Genomic DNA, 21,410 nt, shown 5'->3' with positions numbered 1-21,410 from the left:
TCAAACTATAATATTTCTTATGGAAAGAAGTATGTTCAATAGGAAACCGATTTTAGCAAGTGTGTCCTGTCTTCATGGCGCATGCAAACACGAATTTCCAAGACTGTGCCCCTGTACTAAACTAAAACTGATGTACTAAAACTGATGTTTCTTATTTGTTTTTGAAGTTACAAGCCTGCAACCTTGAACATAGACTGTTGACACCCTGTGGAAGCCATAGGAATTGCATCCAGGGAGCTAATTTTCAGTATGACCTTATACTTGCCATTCTAAGAAGATGGTCTCTCAAAAAGTTCTGGTTGGTTTTTCTTTTGATTTCTCCTACTATATCTATTGTGTTATATTCTCCTACATTATTTAAACATTTCTACAAACATCAAAGCGTTTTCTTTCCAATAGTACCAATTATATGCATATCCTGGCTTCAGGGCCTGAGCAACAGTCAGTTTACTTTGGGCAAATCATTCAGGCAGAAATTGAGAAAAAAGGGGCCTAGCCCTAAGTTAACAGCACCTTCTGTACTGGAGCACCCACACCTCCCGGCAGTCCTAACTTAAAAATTGACCATAGAAGTTTAAAGAGGGTTTCCTGCAGGTGCAGGAATGCCCACATGCAGCAATTACCCGAAATGCGGGCTGCAATTGCACCCTTCTCACTTGTTTTGGGATAGGAGGAGGATGCAGCAGAAAGGAGGGATAGTAGGCTTTGTAACATGAGTTTCTGAAACATGAGGTCGTTCTTTGCCTTTATGAAGAATAAACTGAATGAAAGAAAGTACAGGGAGGAAAAACCGACAGAGAAATTGTCTATATGAGTCTCCCCTGTGAGTGAAATGACCCCAAAAATTAGACGTCGAGCGGTGCTCACATGGTCATTTATATACATTGGATACTGAAGGGCAAAGGGTCGGTGCTGCTCTTGGCTCCTATTTTCAAGACCTGAGCTATTAATGACTTGAGTCAAGTGTGATATTTGTCAGCATAAAGCTGAGTGACTCACTCATACACTGGTTTTGTGGCTTTAGTCCAAAATAAAGATGTTGTACTATAATGCAGAGTTACCGACACATTCTTTGTGATCATCTTTAATAAATACAATTGTTGACCAATTTAAACCGCCCATGTTGTGTGTGCGAGAGGTAGATTGATAGCCTATCTAGGCTAGAGAAAATATTGTATCCTAATGTTGAAAGGCTGCCAATGTTTTGACTGTGTAAATCATGGTGGATAGGTATAAGAAATATCAGGACAACTTCTCTCTTCACTTAGGAATCTTTAATTAACTCTCCAGACAGTAGGCTACATGTTCTCTAGTATTCAGACCTGACATCAGACCGAGCACCTTGCGCCGTGGTATGGATTATTATTATCAAATCATTCAAAACCTATCTCAGGCTGTGTAGACTAATACTGTAAAGCATATCTACATTTACTTTAGAACAAAAATATAGGCTATTATAATGAGTTAGACCTGATTTAGGCATATAGAAATAGCATACCAAAATCTATTTAAATCACTCTTTAACACACAACACTCATCGCTGTACTACGTAAGTCGTTTTTTTTGTTGGTATCTGTACTTTACTTTAATATTTTTATTTTTGACAACTTTTACTTCACTACATTCCTAAAGAAAATATTTTACTCCATACACTTTCCCTGACAACCAAAAGTACTATGTACATGTTTAATGCTTAGCAGGACAGGAAAATTGTCAAATGCTGAAGTTTAACAAGAGAACACGTGCTCATCCCTACTACCTCTGGTCTGAATGACACGCTAACACAAATATATATTTTGGAAATAATGTCTGAATGTTGGAGTGTGCCCCTGGCTAATCGTAAATTTAAAAAAAGGAAATTGTGCCATCTTTGCATAAGGAATTTTTTATTATTTATAATTTTACTTTTACTTTTGATACTTAAGTATATTTTAGAAATGACATTTACTTTTGATACTTAAGTGTATTTAAAACCAAATAATTTCAGACTTTTACTTTCACTTTTACTTGAGTGACTTAATATTAAGGTATCTATACTTTTACTCAAGTGTGACAATTGGGTACTTTTTCCACCACTGCATAGCGGGAATACTAATCTAGACCTACAAATCATAATCGTTGGGAATGCAGATGGGAGACTCCTGATCAGAATACCAGGCAGGCAGGCAGCCACTGCGAGTGGAGTTTACCAGTCAAATTGCCAGGGTTAGAGGTTCCAAATTCGTTCAAAATGTTATATTTCAATAGTACATCCACCACCACAGAGTGGCAGTAGCTAGCTTTTGTCACAGTCACACACACACAAATTGTTAACTTGCCAATGCCGAAGAAGATATGTACATTTCCGGATTTCCGGCTATGTCGCTTTGGTCGCCAAGGTTCCACTTTCCACACGTGTCCAACCAGGTGCATTTGTTTTTCTTTGCGAGTTTTATCATATTTGATTTACGTAGCCTACTAGCTAGCTCGACTATTTGGATGATATATCACATGTTATGTAGCCGCTAGCCAGCTAGCTATAGTAGCTAGCTATTTATCTCAACATTGATCACACTTGTGCGCGTATGTACGAAAAAGTCAACTTGTGTTTTTATATGCACGTATTTTGCTAGTCGAATTATGGTAACTAGTTAACGTTACATAGCTGCTAGCGGTCATGACTATCCATGCTGTCACATTTAGGAAAGAATGGAAAACATTAATATGGTCTTTCTCTTACAGATAGAGAAAATAGGATATGCTGCAGCCACCATGTTAGGGACTCCAACATCCACCAAAAAAGGGGCACGTGAGAATTCCATGTTGTTTGAGATGTCTCGAATATCCCCTCTTCTATTTGAAGACACTCCTGAATTAATCTCATCAGTGACACCTGATACAGTCGAGGGATACAAAAAAAAGAAGAAGAAAAAGACTAAAGCACTATCTGAACAGGGATCAGAAGAACCGGCAATTGAGCATAATCAAAAGGATGGTCACCAGTTGACAGTAGAGAAAAGGGGTGAAGAACCTAAACATAAAGAGCAAACAGTGACCGTGGTGAAGAAGGAGAGGAAGAAACTCAAAAAAGGAAAGCAAGAGAAGCAGCTAAATGTTGTTCACAGTGAAATGGAGGTACCAGATCCTGAGGAACAAACTGGTGGGAAAACAAAGAAAAAGTCAAAGAATCTTCAAACACAACAGGTGGGAGCGGATTTAGTGATTGCTGATGAGAAGAATATGAATAGCCGGAAGAATAAGAGAAAACATAATGACATTGAGCCAGAACGGGTGATAGACAGTGTCCTCTCAAAGGCTGCAGTAGATGTTTCAGCTGTAACTGCGCCAGATGAGGCCAGAAAGAGTAAGAAGAAGCACAAGAACAGACAAACAGAACTTGAGGAGGGAGGGGAAAGCTGTCGGACAGTTTCAAGAACAGCAGAGGATCCAGAAATCATAGAACTGCACCCTGAAATGGTCAAGAGAGGTGAACGTATGGTAACTGAGGCAGCGGAGAAAGTAAAAGAGAAGAGGAAACAAAATAAGAAAAAACACAGAGAGAGTGAACTGAATGATTGTCCAGATAAAGCAGACCTTCCAGGTATAAAAGAACAAACTGAAAGAAAATTGAAGTCAAAGAGGTCGAAAACAGATGGAGGGTCTACAGCTGTGGAGGGCAGCGGGAGAAAGAAAAAACACCGCAGAGAGTCAGACAAGGGAATGGACAGTGTCCACTCTGCAGCAGATGTTTTGGATTTAGCTGTTCCAAATGACAACAGGGCTCATGATGCTGGAACAAACGGTGAGACACAGGAGGGCGCCCATTCAGTCATTGTTGAGACAGGGACCCAACACAACAAACCCTGCCTAAAGGAAGAAACTCTAAGGTGAGTAGATGGAAACCTGGTTCACTTGTATTGAAGTGTGAATCTAGCGTATTTTGAGAGTGATTTCATTTCCTAAGTGAACACAACCATTGACAGTAGGGCAATTCCACAATAAGAGTGATGCTGAGACTCTGATTTTTTCATTTTAATGTATGTATAAAAACAATGTTTGCAAAGTTAAACGAACCATACAAATCTTGGCACAATGATGACATTTAACCATTTCCACTGAACATTTTACGAAACACTCATTTAAGCTACTTGTTGAACAGTGCAGAGGCAAAGATTGGTTACAGAATGAGTGCACCAGCTGCACGAACCCTCATTCTGTTACCAAACTTTGAATCTGCACTGTTGTTCAACTAAATGTGCTTTTGTACAATTTTCTGTAGAACTTTAACTTTGCAATCATTGGTTTTTGTTTGACAATTTTAAAGTGAAATTAGTCCCCATATCACTTTGTTTACTGTGGAGTCGCCCAGGGGCATTTGCTGGTGAAAACCAGACATTTTGTGAATGCAGTGTACCAGAATATAATTTGGAATTTTCTCCCCTCACTATGCTACAGTGTGGACGACTGGCAGGCTCTGAAGGATCTCAAAGAGTTCATTCCCAACATTGAGTCAAAGTCGGTTGAAGAGATCCATAAGATGATAAAGTATGATCTTGATCGATTCAAGGAATTCCGAAGACAAGGTAAGCTTATTCTTCAGTCACTCATGGTTCAATATCTTTAAGTGTTTATCGCATCATTATGTAACATTGTAGCAATGATATGTAAGATGTTACTGTGTTTAGAGATGAGACTGAAAGTATTATCATATGTTTTATCATTTTAGACCTAACCAGTTAAGCCCATGTGGAATCTTCTGTTGTTCCCAGGCCTTTCCCTGCGAAGTGGAAGATTCAATGCGCAGGAGAACGAACGACTCAGGAGTAATGTCAACGACTTCCTGTCTCTCACTGGGATTCAGAGTGGCTCTGAGCTCTTCCATCCACAGCACTTCAAAGAGGAAGAAGCAAATATCAAGAAATTGAAGAGGCAGCACAGATTCCATGAAAGAATAGGTGTGTTGTCTTGTAGCCAGGTTAATTCGATTAGAGAGCTTTCTGACACAGCCGGTTTTTATCCACATTACATCCCTGTTCTTCAGCATTGTCTACAGTGGTCAAAAAAATATGCTTAGGAATTTCCCAGAAAACTGAACTCACCTCGTCCTAACCTGTTGTTCCAGGTGAAGGAATACCGAGGCCTTGGCATCAAGTCTATATTCGTGGGAGGAAAATGTTTGATGGCAGCAACTACAAGGGCAGGTAAGACTGGGCTAGTTACTATAAGGAAATGACCTTCACGGTCATAAACAGCTATCCCGGCTTACGTTATGTTGCCTCTAAATACAGTGTACGAAAGTATTGTCATATTGAATTGACATTTTCTTTAGTGTTCACAACTGTGCTCTTGTTCTAATATGAACCACTTCATGGTTTGCTAACATTTGCAGACACATTGAGGCACTTTGAATGATTATTTCCTTGATTTCCTTACCGAAGGTTCACCAAAGAAGAGCTTCACTCTTTGAAAAAACTGCAGACGTTGCACGGCAACAAGTGGGCGAAGATCTCGGCGTTGACTGGCCGAAGCGAATCGTCCCTGGAGAAACGTTTCGCTCAAATGTGTAAGTCGTTGGGAATTGTTCACCCCACCCCACCGCCTTAGTTTTTGTTGATGAAGTGGAAGAGAGGAATATCCAGCATCGTGGCACATTTTCTTTATCACAGTACATATTCTGCAGTTCTATCACACGTGCAATGATGGTATCACTCATGCAATGATGGTATCACACATGCAATGATGGTATCACACATGCAATGATGGTATCACACATGCAATGATGGTATCATACATGCAATGATGGTATCACCCATGCAATGATGGTATCACACATGCAATGATGGTATCACACATGCAATGATGGTATCACCCGTGCAATGATGGTATCACACGTGCAATGATGGTATCACCCGTGCAATGATGGTATCACCCGTGCAATGATGGTATCACCCGTGCAATGATGGTATCACCCGTGCAATGATGGTATCACACGTGCAATGATGGTATCACACGTGCAATGATGGCCCAAGGAGATAAATTGTGGTGTGTTTCAAGTAACTTCTTTGTTGTTGTTGTAATATCCCAAACAAATGTGGCAGTTCCACCAAGTACAGATTACAGCTTTAATATATTGACTCTGACATCCTTGCCGGACATCCTGCTCCACTTATCTTTTTGGGAAAATGGTTGTTAGCTTTGTATGACCTGGGGCAATGCTCCCGCTTTGTTTGGTGTGTATTTCTCAGCTGCAAAAAGAGGCACGTGGACTGAGGAAGAACTGAAAAGACTAATGGAAGCTGTGCGGAAGCACCTGGTGGGACAGGCAGAGCCTGGTAGTGGACCAGCCACCGTCAGGAAAGACCATCTGTACAACAACATCCCCTGGACAGATGTGTGCCAGGCGGTTGAAACGCGCCACTGGTCCCAGTGTCGAATGAAATGGTGGGCAGGGGGTTTGAGGATTCATGTTACAAAATAAACAATTCCCATTGAATTGTTTACACAAACGTTTAGATTCAGAACTTTTGTCTGACTTTTTAGACTGTCTTTGGTTTTGTTTTTCCAGGTTGGCTGTTTTGAAGCACAAGATGGCATGTGGAAAACCAGTATTCAGTGGCGGCACACAATCCTTACAGGGCAAAGTGGATTTGATCAAAGCGTAAGTGTGTTCATTTCCATTCAATCTATGCGATGGTGAATCTATTTTTTTGCTACTTTGTTTTAGGATTTATTAGCCCAGTCTAGTGTCGTTGACTTCGACCTTTCTGAAGTGTTCTGATACACAGGACAAAAGGTAGACGTTTGGTCCTGATATCTGCATGTGAAACTGTTGCATGGTGAATTTTTATCCATGTCATTTTTGACCTTCAAGGTTGAATGCAATGCAGATAGAAGATGCTGCAGATATCGACTGGGAAGAAATTGCTTACACAATTGGGTAAGAGGTTGTTATTAAACACAGATTGTTTTAGACAATGTGTCATGGGTGACCTTGTTGTGTTTATAAAAGGTGACATTTTCACCGGGGGAGATTTGTATTGGGTTGGCATTCACTTTTAGGATTGTCTAAGTCTCTGAATACAACACTGAGATCAATGCATGACAAACCCTTTACAAATGTTTTCCATCTTCTAGGAGTGTGGAATTCAACAGTGCATGTCAGTGTGATGTACGTGTGTTGTAATGCAGTGCTATGTGCTAACATTTGTATGTATTTCATTTAAGGGATGTCACGCCGCGCTACATTCAGACACACTACTACAAGTTAAAGGTATCCAGCGTTCCGATGTGGCAGAGCATGTCCTTCTGTGGTAGGTGTACGCTAATGTCATAAACATTATCCTCTTATTTTACAGGGCAGGGCAGTGGAGAGGACAGAAAGAGTGGGTCAGGTTCGAACCCAGGCTCACAGCAGTAGTACACAGTACCTGGGAGCCCGAGGCAGCGGCTTAGACCACCTCTATCGCTGGGTTTTTAGCATTTTGTTAGAATTGATAAGTGTGAATCACTATGATCAGTGACGATATTGTTTAGTATTTTACCTTTATTTAACTAGGCAAGTCAGTTAACAAATTATTATTTTCAATGATGGCCTAGGAACAGTGGGTTAACTGCCTTGTTCAGGGGCAGAACGACAGATTTTTACCTTGCTTTAACCACTAGGCTACCTGCCACTCCAGAAATAAAGGGAGAGGAAATGTTGCTATGTCCCCCTTGACTGTACTATTTAAATATAATAATACTTTGGGGAAGAGAGCTTTGATATAGTCCCAAGTTACACTTATTCCCTATAAAGTGCACTCCTTTTGACCATGGGCCCTGGTCAAAAATGGCACACTATATAGGGACTAGAGTGCCGTTTGGCACGCACATGGTTTGCTGGAACAATTTACATATTTAATTTCTGTGTATTCTTTTCAGAGATCATAGACTTCCTCAACAGTAGAGTTCTCCCCAATTTTGAAGAGCGCCTCCAAGTTCTGATAAACTCAGGAGAGGTGGTGTCCAGAAACGATCCTCAAGAGCTCTTTCTCCTCTCTGAGATCTTTGATAATGAGGACAGCGACTACTACAGCGAGGTTCAGAACAGTTAAAAATAAAGCACGTGGACCTTGCTTAAGTTCCCTGTGGGGGTAGCTGTGTCCCGCTCTTTCATTGTGGTTAATGACGATCAACTTAGTTGTAATTAAATGTTAGTTTGGTTTTCTGTAAGACATTACAATGTCATCACCCCATAACGATTACTTTGATGTAATTTATTTTGAGGGGGGGATATGGTGAATACTCCGGTGACCAGCTGTGTAATTGTTTTGTATTGTGTGTTTGAAAAAACTGACTGAGGGGACATTTTTATAGTCCCTTTTCTTTTGAGAATAAATATCTCCTGGCTTCTAGTTGATCTGTCTTGATTGGGTGGTCTTCACCCATTGCGAGCATGTTTATGAAAATCACTAAACCAAAGCCTCTTAGCGATTGACTACAATTAACAGAGCTGACAACTGGTGTTGAGCATCATACATTTTATTTAGTTATGTGAATGTATTTGACTGCTTCCAGTTGTGCTTTGTTGAAGCTTTTCTGTTTCTGTCCACTGTCAGCATGTTTGATAGACATGACATACCCTTGGGGTCGTAATGGAAACCCAGTCTGCACAAGATTCTCAAACAGGAGTATCTGAACTCTGCTCAACAGTGCATGGAACAGAAGCAAAGAAACCCATGTCCCATTTATTACACATGTAGTAATGTACTGCTAAAGAAACATGGGCTAACATTATTTGTGTAAGAGAAGGAAATTACATTAAGATTCCCTCTTCAAGAAACAGCAATAGTGTGAAGACATATTATCCATCGGCAGTCTTAACAGTTGAAAGGAATGGGGATACCTAACTAGTTGCACAAATGAGTCAAGTAAAGGCTTTGGGTGAAGTTGCCACTAGGGGAAACCTCACCCTGGAGTGGTTCAGACACGCAGACCAGCCATGGCCCTTTCAAGGGGATCACTGCTCCAGTACCCATAGTCCCAGCCCAAGAACCAGCCAGTGAACGTGGGAGGCTCATGACCTTGCTTTAACTTCACTATGGGCGTACTGCTGTCCCGCTTGGTAGGGTCTGTCTCTATGTAACGAACAGCTGACCACAGAACAGGAAATAGGCAGGAGCAGTGAGGAAAGAGAGAACAGTTAATTTAATGAATCGGCACATTTATCAGGTAATTATGTGATCTTGTTTTAAACCCACCATTGCTTACCTGAGGCTATACCCTCTGTCTTCTCCTCCTCATGAGCTTCACCTCCGATCCAAACAAAGATCTGATGGGTACATGGAAAATAGCGCATCAACAGGGGTGCATTATTAGCAAAAACAGAGTTAGACACGTTCAGCAGGATGCAACGTTTCTGAACGTTCAGATCTAAATATGCTATGTAGAACAAACAAGCCCCTCACATAAGGAATCACTTTGGTTCTTTTCATGGCATTTCTACAATGTTCGGCTACTGAACGTGGCCCTGGTTGCACCTTGACAATCCCTCTACTAGTCACCTGTTCCCAGGTGTCCAAGAGCATGACATCATCTGGGGCCAGGTCTTCTTGTGTCATCTCCCCAGGCACCTCTTCAATCTGTGGAAATAGTATTGTGGCATTTTGACAACAGGCCAGGTCACTGCACATTCAGGAGGACATGGAAATGGTTTCCCACACTTATGTATAAAATGTGGATCAAAGGCTATTTCATTAGCAGAGGAAACTGAATTTGTCCAAATGGATATTCAAATCATGTCAAACATGAAAACAGGAATGAAGCAAAGTGCTATACTACAGTTATAACAGGGAAGACTCACAACGAACTGGCCAGTTTTGTTGGAGCAGGCAAACAGGCGTGGTGGATGAACATCCATTTTGTTTTTCAGTCTGGCTGAGGTACGGTAGTCTGCTTTGCCTCCCAGAGCATCCCAAAAGTCATCTTGACACACAAACACATACATACAGTTGTGGATCTGGAAGAAGATGGAGCTGATGGATAATCTTTGTCTTGTATCCTCATAATCAGTAACATTCTGTGGCTATTGGCTAAACACCATTTCCCTGTGAATTCGACTGCTGACAGGGAACGTACCTGCTTCTTCACCCTCGGCCAGCTCTGAGGCGGAGACCCCTAGACGGTCACTTAGCTTTTGAGCTCCATGTTTCTCACTGTCACTTGTCCCCTTTCCCACCCATATGAAGGAGGATGCCGGGGTCACCAGCACAAAGACATCGTTGGAGTTCAGATTTGAGGCAGCAGCATCAACCTTGAGTGGAGAGAGGAAGAGAGGAGGCAGTGAGAATACTGTACACTGGAGGTACTAACTACAGTTCTGCCATGGCAAACAGACTGTAGTCATCTTCACCAAGAAACCAACCATACATCACAATAGCTGGCTACTCAACTATCTACTGGGGTGTATTAGTGTAGTTTCGGCTTGTTTGCTTCCGTTTGGATCCTAGTGAATACACCCCAAGAGTAACCAAATAGGTGAACCTACAAAACATCCTTTATTGAGCTCTTCCCACCTCACCTTCCATCTCCTGTTACTCACCTCTATGGCACGTGTGCAGCCAGCAGGGTTGGACCGCACATGGAACAGCTGTGTGTCTGCAGCCTGGGCCTGGCCACCCTCTCTGGAGGTACCACCCTGGTGCACTACCATCGGCTGCCCCCCGAAAAGACTCATGAGGTGGGCAGGCTCCTTACCCTGGATCACCCGCACCTTCATCACGGTAGAAACAGATAGAAAATCATAGAGTGAGTCAGAAACCTGGCTTTAAACCTAACCTTCCCTCATTTCATTTCATTTTACAGACCAATGCTCTGACACTGTTGATATCCATGTCTGAATCCTGGCTTAGGCAGGCCACCAAATATTCTGAAATTTCCATCCCCAGCTACAACATTTTCCGTCAAGATAGAACCGCCAAAGGGGCAGAAATGCAATCTACTGCAAAGATAGCCTGCAGAGTTCTGTCAAACTATCCAGGTCTGTGCCCAAACAGTTCGAGCTTCTACTTTTAAAATTCCACCTTTCCTGAAATAATTCTCTCACTGTTGCCGTTTGTTATAGACCCCCCTCAGCCCCCAGCTGTGCATTGGACACCATTATTGAATTGATTGCCACCCATCTATCTTCAGAGTTTGTACTGTTAGGTGACCTAAACTGGGATATGTTTAGCACCCCGTCCGTCCTACAATCTAAACTAGATGCCCTCAATCTCACAAAAATGATCAATGAGCCTACCAGGTACAACCCTAAATCCGTAAACATGGGCACCCTCATAGATATCATCCTGACCAACTTGCCCTCAAAATACACCTCTGCTGTCTTCAACCAGGATCTCAGTGATCACTGCCTCATTGCCTGCGTCCGTAATGGGCCCGCACTCAAACGACCACCCCCGATCACTGTCAAACGCTCCCTAAAACACTTCAGCGAGCAGACCTTTCTAATCGACCTGGCCCGGGTATCCTGGAAGGATATTGACCTCATCCTGTCAGCAGAGGAAACCTGGTTGTTCTTTAAAAGGGCTTTCCTCACCATCTTAAATAAGCATGCCCCATTCAAAAAATGTAGAACTAAGAGATATAGCCCTTGGTTCACTCCAGACTTGACTTCCCTTGACCAGCACAAAAACATCCTGTGGCATACTGCATTAGCATCGAATAGCCCCCACAATATGCAACTTTTCAGGGAAGTCAGGAACCAATATACACAGTCGGTTAGGAAAGCTAAGGCTAGCTTTTTCAAACAGAAATTTGCATCCTGTAGCACTAATTCTTAAAGGCTTTGGGACACTGTAAAGTCCATGGAGAATAAGATCACCTCTTCCCAGCTGTCTGAGGCTGAAGAAATACTGTCACCACCGATAAATCTACGATAATCGAGAATTTCAATAAGCAATTTAAAAAAAAAATGTTACCCCCTTTTTCTCCCCAATTTCGTGGTATCCAATTGTTAGTAGCTACTGTCTTGTCTCATCGCTATAACTCCCGTACGGGCTCGGGGGAGATGATGGTTGAAAGTCATGCGTCCTCCGATACACAACCCAACCAAGCCGCTTCTTAACACAGCGAGCATCCAACCTGGAAGGAAACACCGTGCACCTGGAAACCTTGGTTAGCACGCACTGCGCCCGGCCCGCCACAGGAGTTGCTGGTGCGCGATGAGACAAGGATATCCCTACCGGCCAAACCCTCCCTAACCCGGACGACACTATGCCAATTGTGCGTCGCCCCACGGGCCGGTTATGACAGAGCCTGGGAGCGAACCCAGAGTCTCTGGTGGCACAGCCCTTAACCACCCGGGAGGCCCAATAAGCTAGTATAATGCTAGTAAAACTAAATGCATGCTCTTCAACCGATTGCTGCCCGCACCTGCCCGCCCGCCTAGCATCACTACTCTGGACGGTTCTGACTTAGAATATGTGGACAACTACAAATACCTAGGTGTCTGGTTAGACTGTAAACTCTCCTTCCAGACTCACATTAAGCATCTCCAATCCAAAATTAAAATTAGAGTCAGCTTCCTATTTCACAACAAGGCCTCCTTCACTCATGCTGCCAAACAAACCCTCTTAAAACGGACTATCCTACCGATCCTTGACTTCAGCGATGTCATTTACAAAATAGCCTCCAACACTCTACTCAGCAAATTGGATGTAGTTTACCACAGTGCCATCCATTTTGTCACCAAAGCCCCATATACTACCCACCACTGCGACCTGTATGCTCTCGTTGGCTGGCCTTCGCTACATATTCGTCGCCAAACCCACTGGCTCCAGGTATATTTCACTGGTCATCCCCAAAGCCAACACCTCTTTGGCCGCCTTTCCTTCCAGTTCTCTGCTGCCAATGACTGGAACGAATTGCAAAAATCTCTGAAGCTGGAGACTTATATCTCCCTCTCTATCTTTAAGCATCAGCTGTCAGAGCAGCTTACCGATCACTGTACCTGTACACAGGTATACTGTACCTGTACACATCTGTAAATAGCACACCCAACTACCTCATCCCCATTTTGTTATTTATATATTTTTGCTATTTTGCACCCCAGTATCTCTACTTGCACATCATCATCTGCACATCTATCACTCCAGTGTTAATGCTTAATTGTAATTATTTTTGACACATTGGCCTATTTATTGCCTTACTACATTTGCACACACTATACATAGATTTTTCTTTTGTGTTATTGACTGTACGTTTGTTTATGTGTAACTCTGTGTTGATGTTTTTGTCGCACTGCTGTGCTTGATCTTGGCCAGGTCGCAGTTGTAAATGAGAACTTTTTCTCAACTGGCCTACCTGGTTAAATAAAAGGTGAAAAAAATATTATGACAATCCATGACCATGGAAACGTATTCATATAGATTCAGCGTCTGCAGACAAAACAACTGACTAATATTGTTCAATTCTGTAATCCAGTGCATCTTGATTAAAAATGATCTGGTCCGTATTATCGGGGCCAGACAGCGACAAATCAAACGATCCAGTCACCTGTACTGCCCCTCCTCCCAACTCGTCATCCAGCTGAACAGCCAAGATGGCCGAGGCACCAATTTCATCCTGGCTAGAATCCACTCCTTGCCTGTAAAAAAGGAGTACTTTTCAAGTGCTATTCACATACATTTATGCTTAGGTTATATCATACAGTATATAGTTAGTTTAGATGTGTCTGATACAGTATGTAACAAAAGCCCCGGTGCACATAAATGATGAAGATACAGTAACGATAGAAGGACAATAGCAGTTTTTGCTGTAAGACTATGTAATAACACATAAAGCTTCCAGAAGGATAATCTCCATTGTCTTCACCATATGTAGATGACCTGTCCGTTACGGCCTCCATGCTGGTAGTTGTAGAGGATGATGTAGCTGTCTCCCCCATAGAATCGTCCGTAAGTGGAGGGCTCCACAGGCACCTTGTCAGCTCCCTCAATACGCCAGATCTACGGAGGTTAACAGGTAAACACAGCTCTTACTAGTAGTCGTCCATGAATGGAAAAAAGGTAACACCCCTTGCAGTTCTTTTCTCAAGGCTTGTTTGTGAGATTGTGACACCTTTTTGGTGGGTGTGCAGGCCCACAGTGGTAACCCTTAGGGGCTGTAAGTATCCATTTTTATGAGGACACGACTATCCTAAACCTTGAAACACAATATTTAAGGTTAACTACCATCGTACTATATGGTGTTTACTCAGGAAACACCAGTGTCCCCGGGAAAAAATGTTTTCCTAACCTGCTTCTCTCCATTCCCCTCGTCCACCATCCCATGCTGAGCCGCCATGGCATCCGAGTGATGGAGAGTGGAGGCATCGAAGGGCACCTTCTTGATCTTGGCGATTTTGTTGGACACGTAGGCGGTTCCCAACCCCACTGTATGGTCCGCGTCACGCCAGATTTTGAAGAACTGCTTGAACAGAGGGGTCTCCCCATTCTCAGGTAGGATCTGGACCTGGGTGTGTTTCGGGTAGCCCATCTTTGTGATAAACTGTTCGGCAGCACTCATCACCGCACTTCTCTCCTCTTTGTTAGCATCCTTACCTGTTTTTATTCCAAATAAACTCATGATTAAACTGCAAAGGCAGAAGAACTAAGTGATTTCCAGGCACAACAGTATTCAAAAGTAGTGTCTAATCTAAGGGAACATTAAAGCTTGGGGTTTTACAGTCAAAAGAAGTCATAGAGACCAGCTGCTGAGAAGAAACCAATACCTTTCCAGACAAAGATCCTGCCATTGGGGCCATTGTCCAAGATAAAGCAGTCACTTGACTCCAGGGCATTCTGTGAAAACGGGTTCTCCGATGATACCATATCAATGCCCATATCCCCACTGGCATTAGACACCTTTTGAAAAAAAACATTTCAATGTAATATTGGTATTTGAAGGTCTGCTCAAAAACTGCTTATTACATCATATTTAACGATTCAATTGTTTAATTCGAAAATGGATCTGACCTTGTATAATTTTGCCAGCTTCCTATTGGACACGTCTGTATTTGTGTCATCTGCTTTTGCCTCAGGCAAATCGGGTTTGGGTCCAAGAATCTGGAATAAGACTACGAGAGTCAGGCATCTCACAGCAAATTATCACAATTATGTTAAAAAGTAACTAACTGTAGATGTTTATTAGAAGAAAATAAACAGTTGCATGATTTGAAGTGTATGGAAATTTAAAAAAAATTCCGTCCCTTTCTCCTTATTGAAAGACCCACCTCCAGCATCTTCTCACATTCTGCCCCCTCGTCACATATGTACAACTCAGCCCGCCCACATCGTTCATTGTCACGGATATCCTTTGACACCTGAGTGGCCTTCAGCTTCTCAAAGTTATTGGCCTTGGAACCACACCATTGATAGACCTCCTGTAATAGAGACGAGTGAAGATTATCAGTACAGTGGACCAAGTGTAATAGTGTAGCTCCTCTGCCTGTTGACTATGTTAAAGCATACCGCAACGTATACAAATGATATTTTACATTATTCATGACAAAAACGGTATTGATTTCAAAGTGGATTACTTACAATAACAGCTTACTAACATGGGCAATGACTATACAGTCTTAGCCTACAGTGTACAAATACATTTCCACTAAAATCTGCAAATAATTTCACTAAATTAAATCAGTATATGTTTCCTTGATTTGTACATAATGTAGATAGTTTGCTGTAGAAACTCTTATAGATTTCAGTGAACTCACGTTGCCCAGGTCGAGGATAAAGATGTCTCCCTGGTTGAAGCTGTCCCAACTGACTGCTACCTCTGTGGCTCGAACCACACGCCGACCCCTGACCTGGAGCATACGCTGCACCTTAACCTCATTGGACACCACATGCTTGAACCCTGAAGCCACACCCCCTTTCTAAGGTAAAGATTGGGAAGATAATCAGTAAGGTAAGTGGATGAGTTCTTGAGAGAAGTAAATACATTTAACAAACTTATTGAATGTCTTTCAACATTGCCAGTAAAAAGCACGAGCTGACACACACCCCAAAACGATGGTGGAGGTGCTAACTAACGGAATAGTAAACTGTGTAAAAATAAATACATTATCGCATACTCTATATATACCATATGCATCCAACAATTTAACAGGTGAACCAACATTTTGGCCCACAGTACCTTCTACCCAGCACACAGTTCCTTCTTGGGTAGAAGGTACTGTGAACACTGTAGAAGAGACTGTGCCAAAACGTTGGTTTACACATTCAATTGTTAGTAGCACACGTAGACTGTGCGACTTCCTTTGTTTCTCTTTACACGCTTTTGAACATTACCATGTACTTCAGTCCAGTTTTGAAGTAGCCTGAAAATGTTCTTGACTCGTAACCCTGCACCTCACGGTACTGAATAGGTTTGCCACCCAGGTAGTCATCTAATTGGATGGTAAAAATGGCTGCTGCTCCACTCTCATCTTGTGTACAGTCATCTCCTGCAGGACCAGAGAAATAATGAATGGTCACATTTCAAACATTATTTTCACAAATAATGGAATGGATTTCAATTGTAAAAGTGCATAAGCACACATCAGTGAACTGAAATGTACAAACACTGTACAACATTTCAAGAAATACAGTCATTCTGACCAGATCAAGTTTTACCTTGCCAGAAGTGAAGGTCATACTGTAGATGCCCAGAACGTTGCTTGATGGTATTAAGAACAAGGTATGCGTCCCCTGAGTAGAACCCGCCATACAGACTCTCTGGCACGGCCACCAGGTCCAGACTCTCAACTCTCCACACCTGGAGCCCAGGCTTCTTCCCGGCCCTCTTAAACTCAGGATGGTACGCCATGCTATATGGGGCAGGAAAAACTTCCCATTCAACTTTGATACGTGTCCCTAGGATAGCCTGGAATCCAGACCTGTTTTGTGATAACATTCCACTCCGAACTGATAGATAGAGTTAGGGATCATGTATCAGTTAAGAGTTCAAATAAGGTCTGTGGAGAGACACAGCAGTTAAACCAGAGATGTTCTCTAATGTTGATACAGGTTTTGATTTCACCACTCACTCACAAATAACTTGTCTGAGCAGAGAAAGAGATGAGGGAGGGCTCTCATATCTCCAGCCAATCAGTAGCATTAGTCTCATCTTGCCCAAGGGCTTTCTCCATTATCCTCCCCCACACATGATACACTAGGCTAGTCCCATCCCAAAAACAAAGAGGGGTGAGTGAGTTCATTTTGCATGGCCTGGTGCCCCGGGTGGGCGGAGTTTAAACATTTTAGACCATTCCATTGGTCCTTAAGTGAAATCTCCACCCAACCGGGGCACCCTGCCATGCAAAACACTGGCTACCAATCCGCATCACTCCGGCCAAATGCCTCACCCACTAACATTTCTTCTCCATTATGACCAATAGAGCAGTCAAATTAAATTCCGTATGAGTCATCAGGCAATATTTTTTCCCCCCTACAATAAAACCACCTTCTGCATGGATGATGTTCTCATGTCAGCTGATAAAACATTATTTTGCACTGGTTTAATTAACAGATACTAGTTATATCCTTTGTGGGTTAACCTACTTTCCTTTTACACTTTTCAGAAAACTAATGGACACAGATTAAACCTGGTCCTGGACTGAAAAACACTTTAGAATTGAGAATCTCCATTGAAGACCCTTCTTAGTCCAGGACTAAGATTAATCTTTGTCCAGGAAACTGGCCCTATATCATGCCTAAGACTTATCTTCCAGTTTATAAACTGCCCAAGAAACCTCTCACGATTATTGTGCAAGGGAGTCATTAATCATGAGATAAGGTACTACTTGAGGGAGTGCCTCATGACTACCCAACATCTCATAAATTAACATTTGAGAAGATAAGGAATTCAATTAAGAAATGTTTTCTAATGTAGAAAACAACTGTATACAATTTAAATTGTAACATGTATTCAACATCCTACTGGATGGAACATCTTAACTTTGTTTTCACAAAAACAAAAATCCACAACGACATTTCATTGTCGTTTCTGACTTTCAATGAGGAAGGCAATCAAGAGAAATGGAGGACATAATACGCTATTCTAAAGTTGTAAACTTTTAATGTCAAAACAAATCTTCATTCAAAACAAAGTAGCCTACCTGGTGTGCAATAATAAATAAACGAGTATGCTTGTCGTTAGCGGTTGGTATCAAGAGGTTGCTCAGCGATAAAGTGACACCGCGCTTCTGTAGATTGTACGGGATAAAATGACTGTATGGGCGACTCCCTTCTGCGCCAGGTACAGGTAACTGCCAAAATAAAGGAAACATCAACATACATCGTCTTAATAGATCGTTTGGCCACCATGGATGGCTACGTTTAGACAGCCCAGTTCTGATATTTTTCCAAGTAACATAATCACAAAAAATGTTTTTCAAACCTGATCTGATTGGTCAAAATTTGTGAAATAAAGATCAGAATTGGGCTGCCGATGACCCAACAGCTTCAATGCACATTGGCATACATTCTACAAGCGTCTGGAACTATATTGGAGGGATGCTACACCATTCTTCCACAATTTGGTGTTTTGTTGATGGTGGAGGAGAACGCTTTCTCCACCATCAATTCTGAAGGAAAACGCTCCAGAATCTCCCATAAGTGTTTAATTGGGTTGAGATCTGGTCACTGAGACGGCTATCCATAGTAAAACAAAATATATATAGTATTCCCAAAAAACTATTCTATTAGAATCCAGAAGAAAGATCTATCAGATCAGATTGTATCCTTTAGGAGTCCAATAGGACTGGTTCCAAAATCTGTTCGGATTTTCTTTTGGATTCAGGATTTTTTATTGGAATCCTATAGTGTAGTACGCCGTATAATCAGCATTTTCAAAAGCGTTTAAGAAATATATTACCTTCAACAGTGTTATCTTGTGATCAATCCATCAATGTTTTAGAATTATTGGTGTCGTAAAACATGTTGCTAATGGGTTAGCAATTATCATGTTTGACATTTCAGTGGAAATACCCGGCCATGGAGCTGGGTTGAACACCGCACCCGGACTAGGCACCGGCGCAGAGGAAGGCTCCGGCCTTGGAGCGGGACTGGACGCCGTGCCTGGACCTCGGCACAGAGGAAGGCTCCGGCCTTGGAGCGGGACTGGACGCCGTGCCTGGACTGGGCACCGGCGCAGAGGGAGTCTCCTGCCATGGAGCGGGACTGGACGCCGTGCCTGGACTGGGCACCGGCGCAGAAGGAGTCTCCTGCCATGGAGCGGGACTGGACGCCGTGCCTGGACTGGGCACCGGCGCAGAGGGAGTCTCCTGCCATGGAGCGGGACTGGACGCCGTGCCTGGACTGGGCACCGGCGCAGAAGGAGTCTCCTGCCATGGAGCGGGACTGGACGCCGTGCCTGACTGGGCACCGGCGCAGAGGGAGTCTCCTGCCATGGAGCGGGACTGGACACCGTGCCTGGACTGGGCACAGGCGCAGAGGGAGTCTCCTGCCATGGAGCGGGACTGGACGCCGTGCCTGGACTGGGCACCTGCGCAGAGGGAGTCTCCTGCCATGGAGCGGGACTGGACACCGTGCCTGGAAGCTCCAGACCGTTGACCCTCGCTGGAGGTTCCCGGAACGTTGACCGTCGTAGGAGGTTCCGGACTGTGAACCGCGCCGAAAGCTCTGGACTGTGAACCGTAGCCGGAAGCTCTGGACTGTGAACCGTAGCCGGAAGCTCTGGACTGTGAACCGTAGCCGGAAGCTCTGGACTGTGAACCGTAGCCGGAAACTCTGGACTGTGAACCGTAGCCGGAAACTCTGGACTGTGAACCGTAGCCGGAAGCTCTGGACTGTGAACCGTAGCCGGAAGCTCTGGACTGTGAACCGTAGCCGGAAACTCTGGACTGTGAACCGTAGCCGGAAGCTCTGGACTGTGAACAGTCGCCGGAAGCTCTGGACTGTGAACAGTCGCCGGAAGCTCTGGACTGTGGACTGTCGCCGGAAGCCTGGTGCGTGGAGCCGGCACACGTGGCACTGGACCGGTGACACACACTTCAGGGCGAGTGCGGGGAGCAGGCACAGGCCGTACCGGGCTGGGGAGGTGCACTGGTGGCCTGGTGCTTGGAGCTGGCACAGATGGTACCGGGCTGAGATGGTGCCCCTCAGCACGCCTGCGCTGCAGCATACTCCTTGCCAAAACCTCTCTCCGGTGTCTCTCATTACCTTCCTCTATCAACTCCCACACAGGCTCTGGCACTCTCTGCTGCTTGACCGCTAGCTCCGCCGACCACCCATCGTGTCCCCACCCCCCAAAAACATATTTGGGTTGTCCTTGGGCTTTCTGTGGGTGCGAACCCTGGCGTCGTCGCGGTCCTCCCTTTTTTCCTTCCGTCTGCCGCCAAGGAAGGATTTCACATCCTCTCAAGTCCAAAACCTCCTCACCTCATGTTCACGCTGCTTGGTCCTTTGTTGGTGGGATCTTCTGTCACGGTTGTGTGGAGAGACGGACCAAGGCGCAGCGTGATTAAAGTTCCACATACTTATTTACACAAAACTTCCAAACAAAAAGAAACAAACAACGAACCGTGACATCTGAGGTGCCAGATGCACTAACTCAAAACAAGATCCCACAAAACACAGTGGGGCTGCCTAAATATGATCCCCAATCAGAGACAACGATAAACAGCTGCCTCTGATTGGGAACCATACCAGGCCAACATAGAAATAAAACAACCTAGATTACCCACCCTAGTCACACCCCGACCTAACCAAAATAGAGAATAAAAAGGCTCTCTATGGTCAGGGCGTGACAGTTGCTCTATGTTTATAATAAAAACAATGTTTGTTGTGCTTTACTCTAGCATTGAACAGGTTAGGTAGCCGTTTTCTACTTATCATATTGCATATAATATACTGTATATGTTAAATTTTAGAATATGGTAGATTCCATCATGTAATACGACATTTACCAAAACATGTATTTATGGTTTCAGCATATACTGTACAAATTGATAACTTAAAAATACATTTGATTTGCTAAAGGTACATTGACTCTTCCCTAATCCACTTTATTCTCCCAGTCTTTATTTCTACATTTAGTTAACCTCAAATGATACAACAGGTTTGGGTTGTCTTTTTAATCATAATATATGGTATTGTCTTGCCTCACAGATATCATGATATACAATAAAAATACAGAATGAACTGATTTATTTTCCATCACTGTGGCTTGTCCAAAATCCAATATATACCACATACACAAACAGACACACTCCTTCTTCTGACTATAAGGTGATATGGCCACACTGCTATGAAAAACATACTGTATATTATCTGCATCTCAGTTGTGGATTATAAAGATTTTAATGATACGCTTGTATTATTATATATTTGTGTATTATCTTTATTTTCTTAAACATTACAAAATGCTTCTAAAATAAAATGTTTGCTTCTTTATTAAACTCTAATTTT

The 21,410-nt window shown here is 43.1% G+C and overlaps 2 protein-coding genes and 1 long non-coding RNA gene across 6 annotated transcripts; 2 read left to right on the top strand and 1 right to left on the bottom strand.

The window, feature by feature from the left end:
- Positions 1-2,312: 2,312 nt before the first annotated feature.
- Positions 2,313-8,372, top strand: LOC115107029 (transcription termination factor 1-like). Of its 3 annotated transcripts, none has more exons than XM_029630361.2 (11): positions 2,313-2,406; positions 2,722-3,866; positions 4,435-4,562; positions 4,749-4,934; positions 5,102-5,180; positions 5,418-5,542; positions 6,225-6,420; positions 6,545-6,637; positions 6,851-6,916; positions 7,204-7,289; positions 7,900-8,372. In XM_029630361.2, the coding sequence occupies exons 1-11, from the start codon at positions 2,335-2,337 to the stop codon at positions 8,070-8,072; spliced, it is 2,349 nt and encodes a 782-aa protein (XP_029486221.1). In that variant the 5' UTR covers positions 2,313-2,334; the 3' UTR covers positions 8,073-8,372. The 3 variants fall into 3 exon arrangements, with proteins under 3 accessions (XP_029486221.1, XP_029486222.2, XP_029486223.1); XM_029630362.2 differs by lacking the exon at positions 7,900-8,372 and adding an exon at positions 7,335-7,893 and having other exon boundaries at positions 7,204-7,249; XM_029630363.2 differs by lacking the exon at positions 2,313-2,406 and adding an exon at positions 2,414-2,562.
- A 130-nt stretch (positions 8,373-8,502) lies between these two features.
- Positions 8,503-18,186, bottom strand: LOC115107028 (gelsolin-like). Of its 2 annotated transcripts, XM_029630360.2 has the most exons (16): positions 18,098-18,186; positions 16,614-16,807; positions 16,290-16,444; positions 15,713-15,874; positions 15,227-15,376; positions 14,970-15,059; positions 14,726-14,858; positions 14,251-14,555; positions 13,828-13,961; positions 13,510-13,600; positions 10,559-10,729; positions 10,096-10,270; positions 9,821-9,942; positions 9,522-9,599; positions 9,229-9,289; positions 8,503-9,110 (listed from the first exon to the last, which is right to left on the bottom strand). In XM_029630360.2, the coding sequence occupies exons 2-16, from the start codon at positions 16,804-16,806 to the stop codon at positions 8,941-8,943; spliced, it is 2,190 nt and encodes a 729-aa protein (XP_029486220.1). In that variant the 5' UTR covers position 16,807; positions 18,098-18,186; the 3' UTR covers positions 8,503-8,940. The 2 variants fall into 2 exon arrangements, with proteins under 2 accessions (XP_029486220.1, XP_064864332.1); XM_065008260.1 differs by lacking the exon at positions 18,098-18,186 and having other exon boundaries at positions 16,614-16,912.
- On the top strand, positions 14,367-21,270 carry LOC135563972 (uncharacterized). Its single transcript, XR_010460741.1, has 3 exons — positions 14,367-14,453; positions 15,722-15,906; positions 18,960-21,270. It is a non-coding gene; the product is annotated as an uncharacterized LOC135563972 (long non-coding RNA).
- Positions 21,271-21,410: the final 140 nt, after the last annotated feature.

This window comes from Oncorhynchus nerka, linkage group LG23 (genome assembly GCF_034236695.1).
Source record: "Oncorhynchus nerka isolate Pitt River linkage group LG23, Oner_Uvic_2.0, whole genome shotgun sequence".
NCBI classification, from domain to species: domain Eukaryota; kingdom Metazoa; phylum Chordata; class Actinopteri; order Salmoniformes; family Salmonidae; genus Oncorhynchus; species Oncorhynchus nerka.
Note: the sequence above shows the minus strand (reverse complement) of the source record. Positions and strands in the feature narration are given on the sequence as shown.

Coding starts and splice junctions, on each gene's coding strand:
- LOC115107029 (XM_029630361.2), top strand. CDS start 2,335: ATGTACATTTCCGGATTTCCGGCTATGTCGCTTTGGTCGCCAAGGTTC. Junction 6,421..6,544: donor TCCCAGTGTCGAATGAAATG/GTGGGCAGGGGG, acceptor TTGTTTTTCCAG/GTTGGCTGTTTTGAAGCACA. Junction 6,638..6,850: donor AAAGTGGATTTGATCAAAGC/GTAAGTGTGTTC, acceptor TTGACCTTCAAG/GTTGAATGCAATGCAGATAG.
- LOC115107028 (XM_065008260.1), bottom strand. CDS start 16,893: ATGTTATCACAAAACAGGTCTGGATTCCAGGCTATCCTAGGGACACGT. Junction 15,875..16,289: donor AAACTGGACTGAAGTACATG/GTAATGTTCAAA, acceptor TCTTTACCTTAG/AAAGGGGGTGTGGCTTCAGG. Junction 10,271..10,558: donor GCTGCACACGTGCCATAGAG/GTGAGTAACAGG, acceptor TCTCCACTCAAG/GTTGATGCTGCTGCCTCAAA.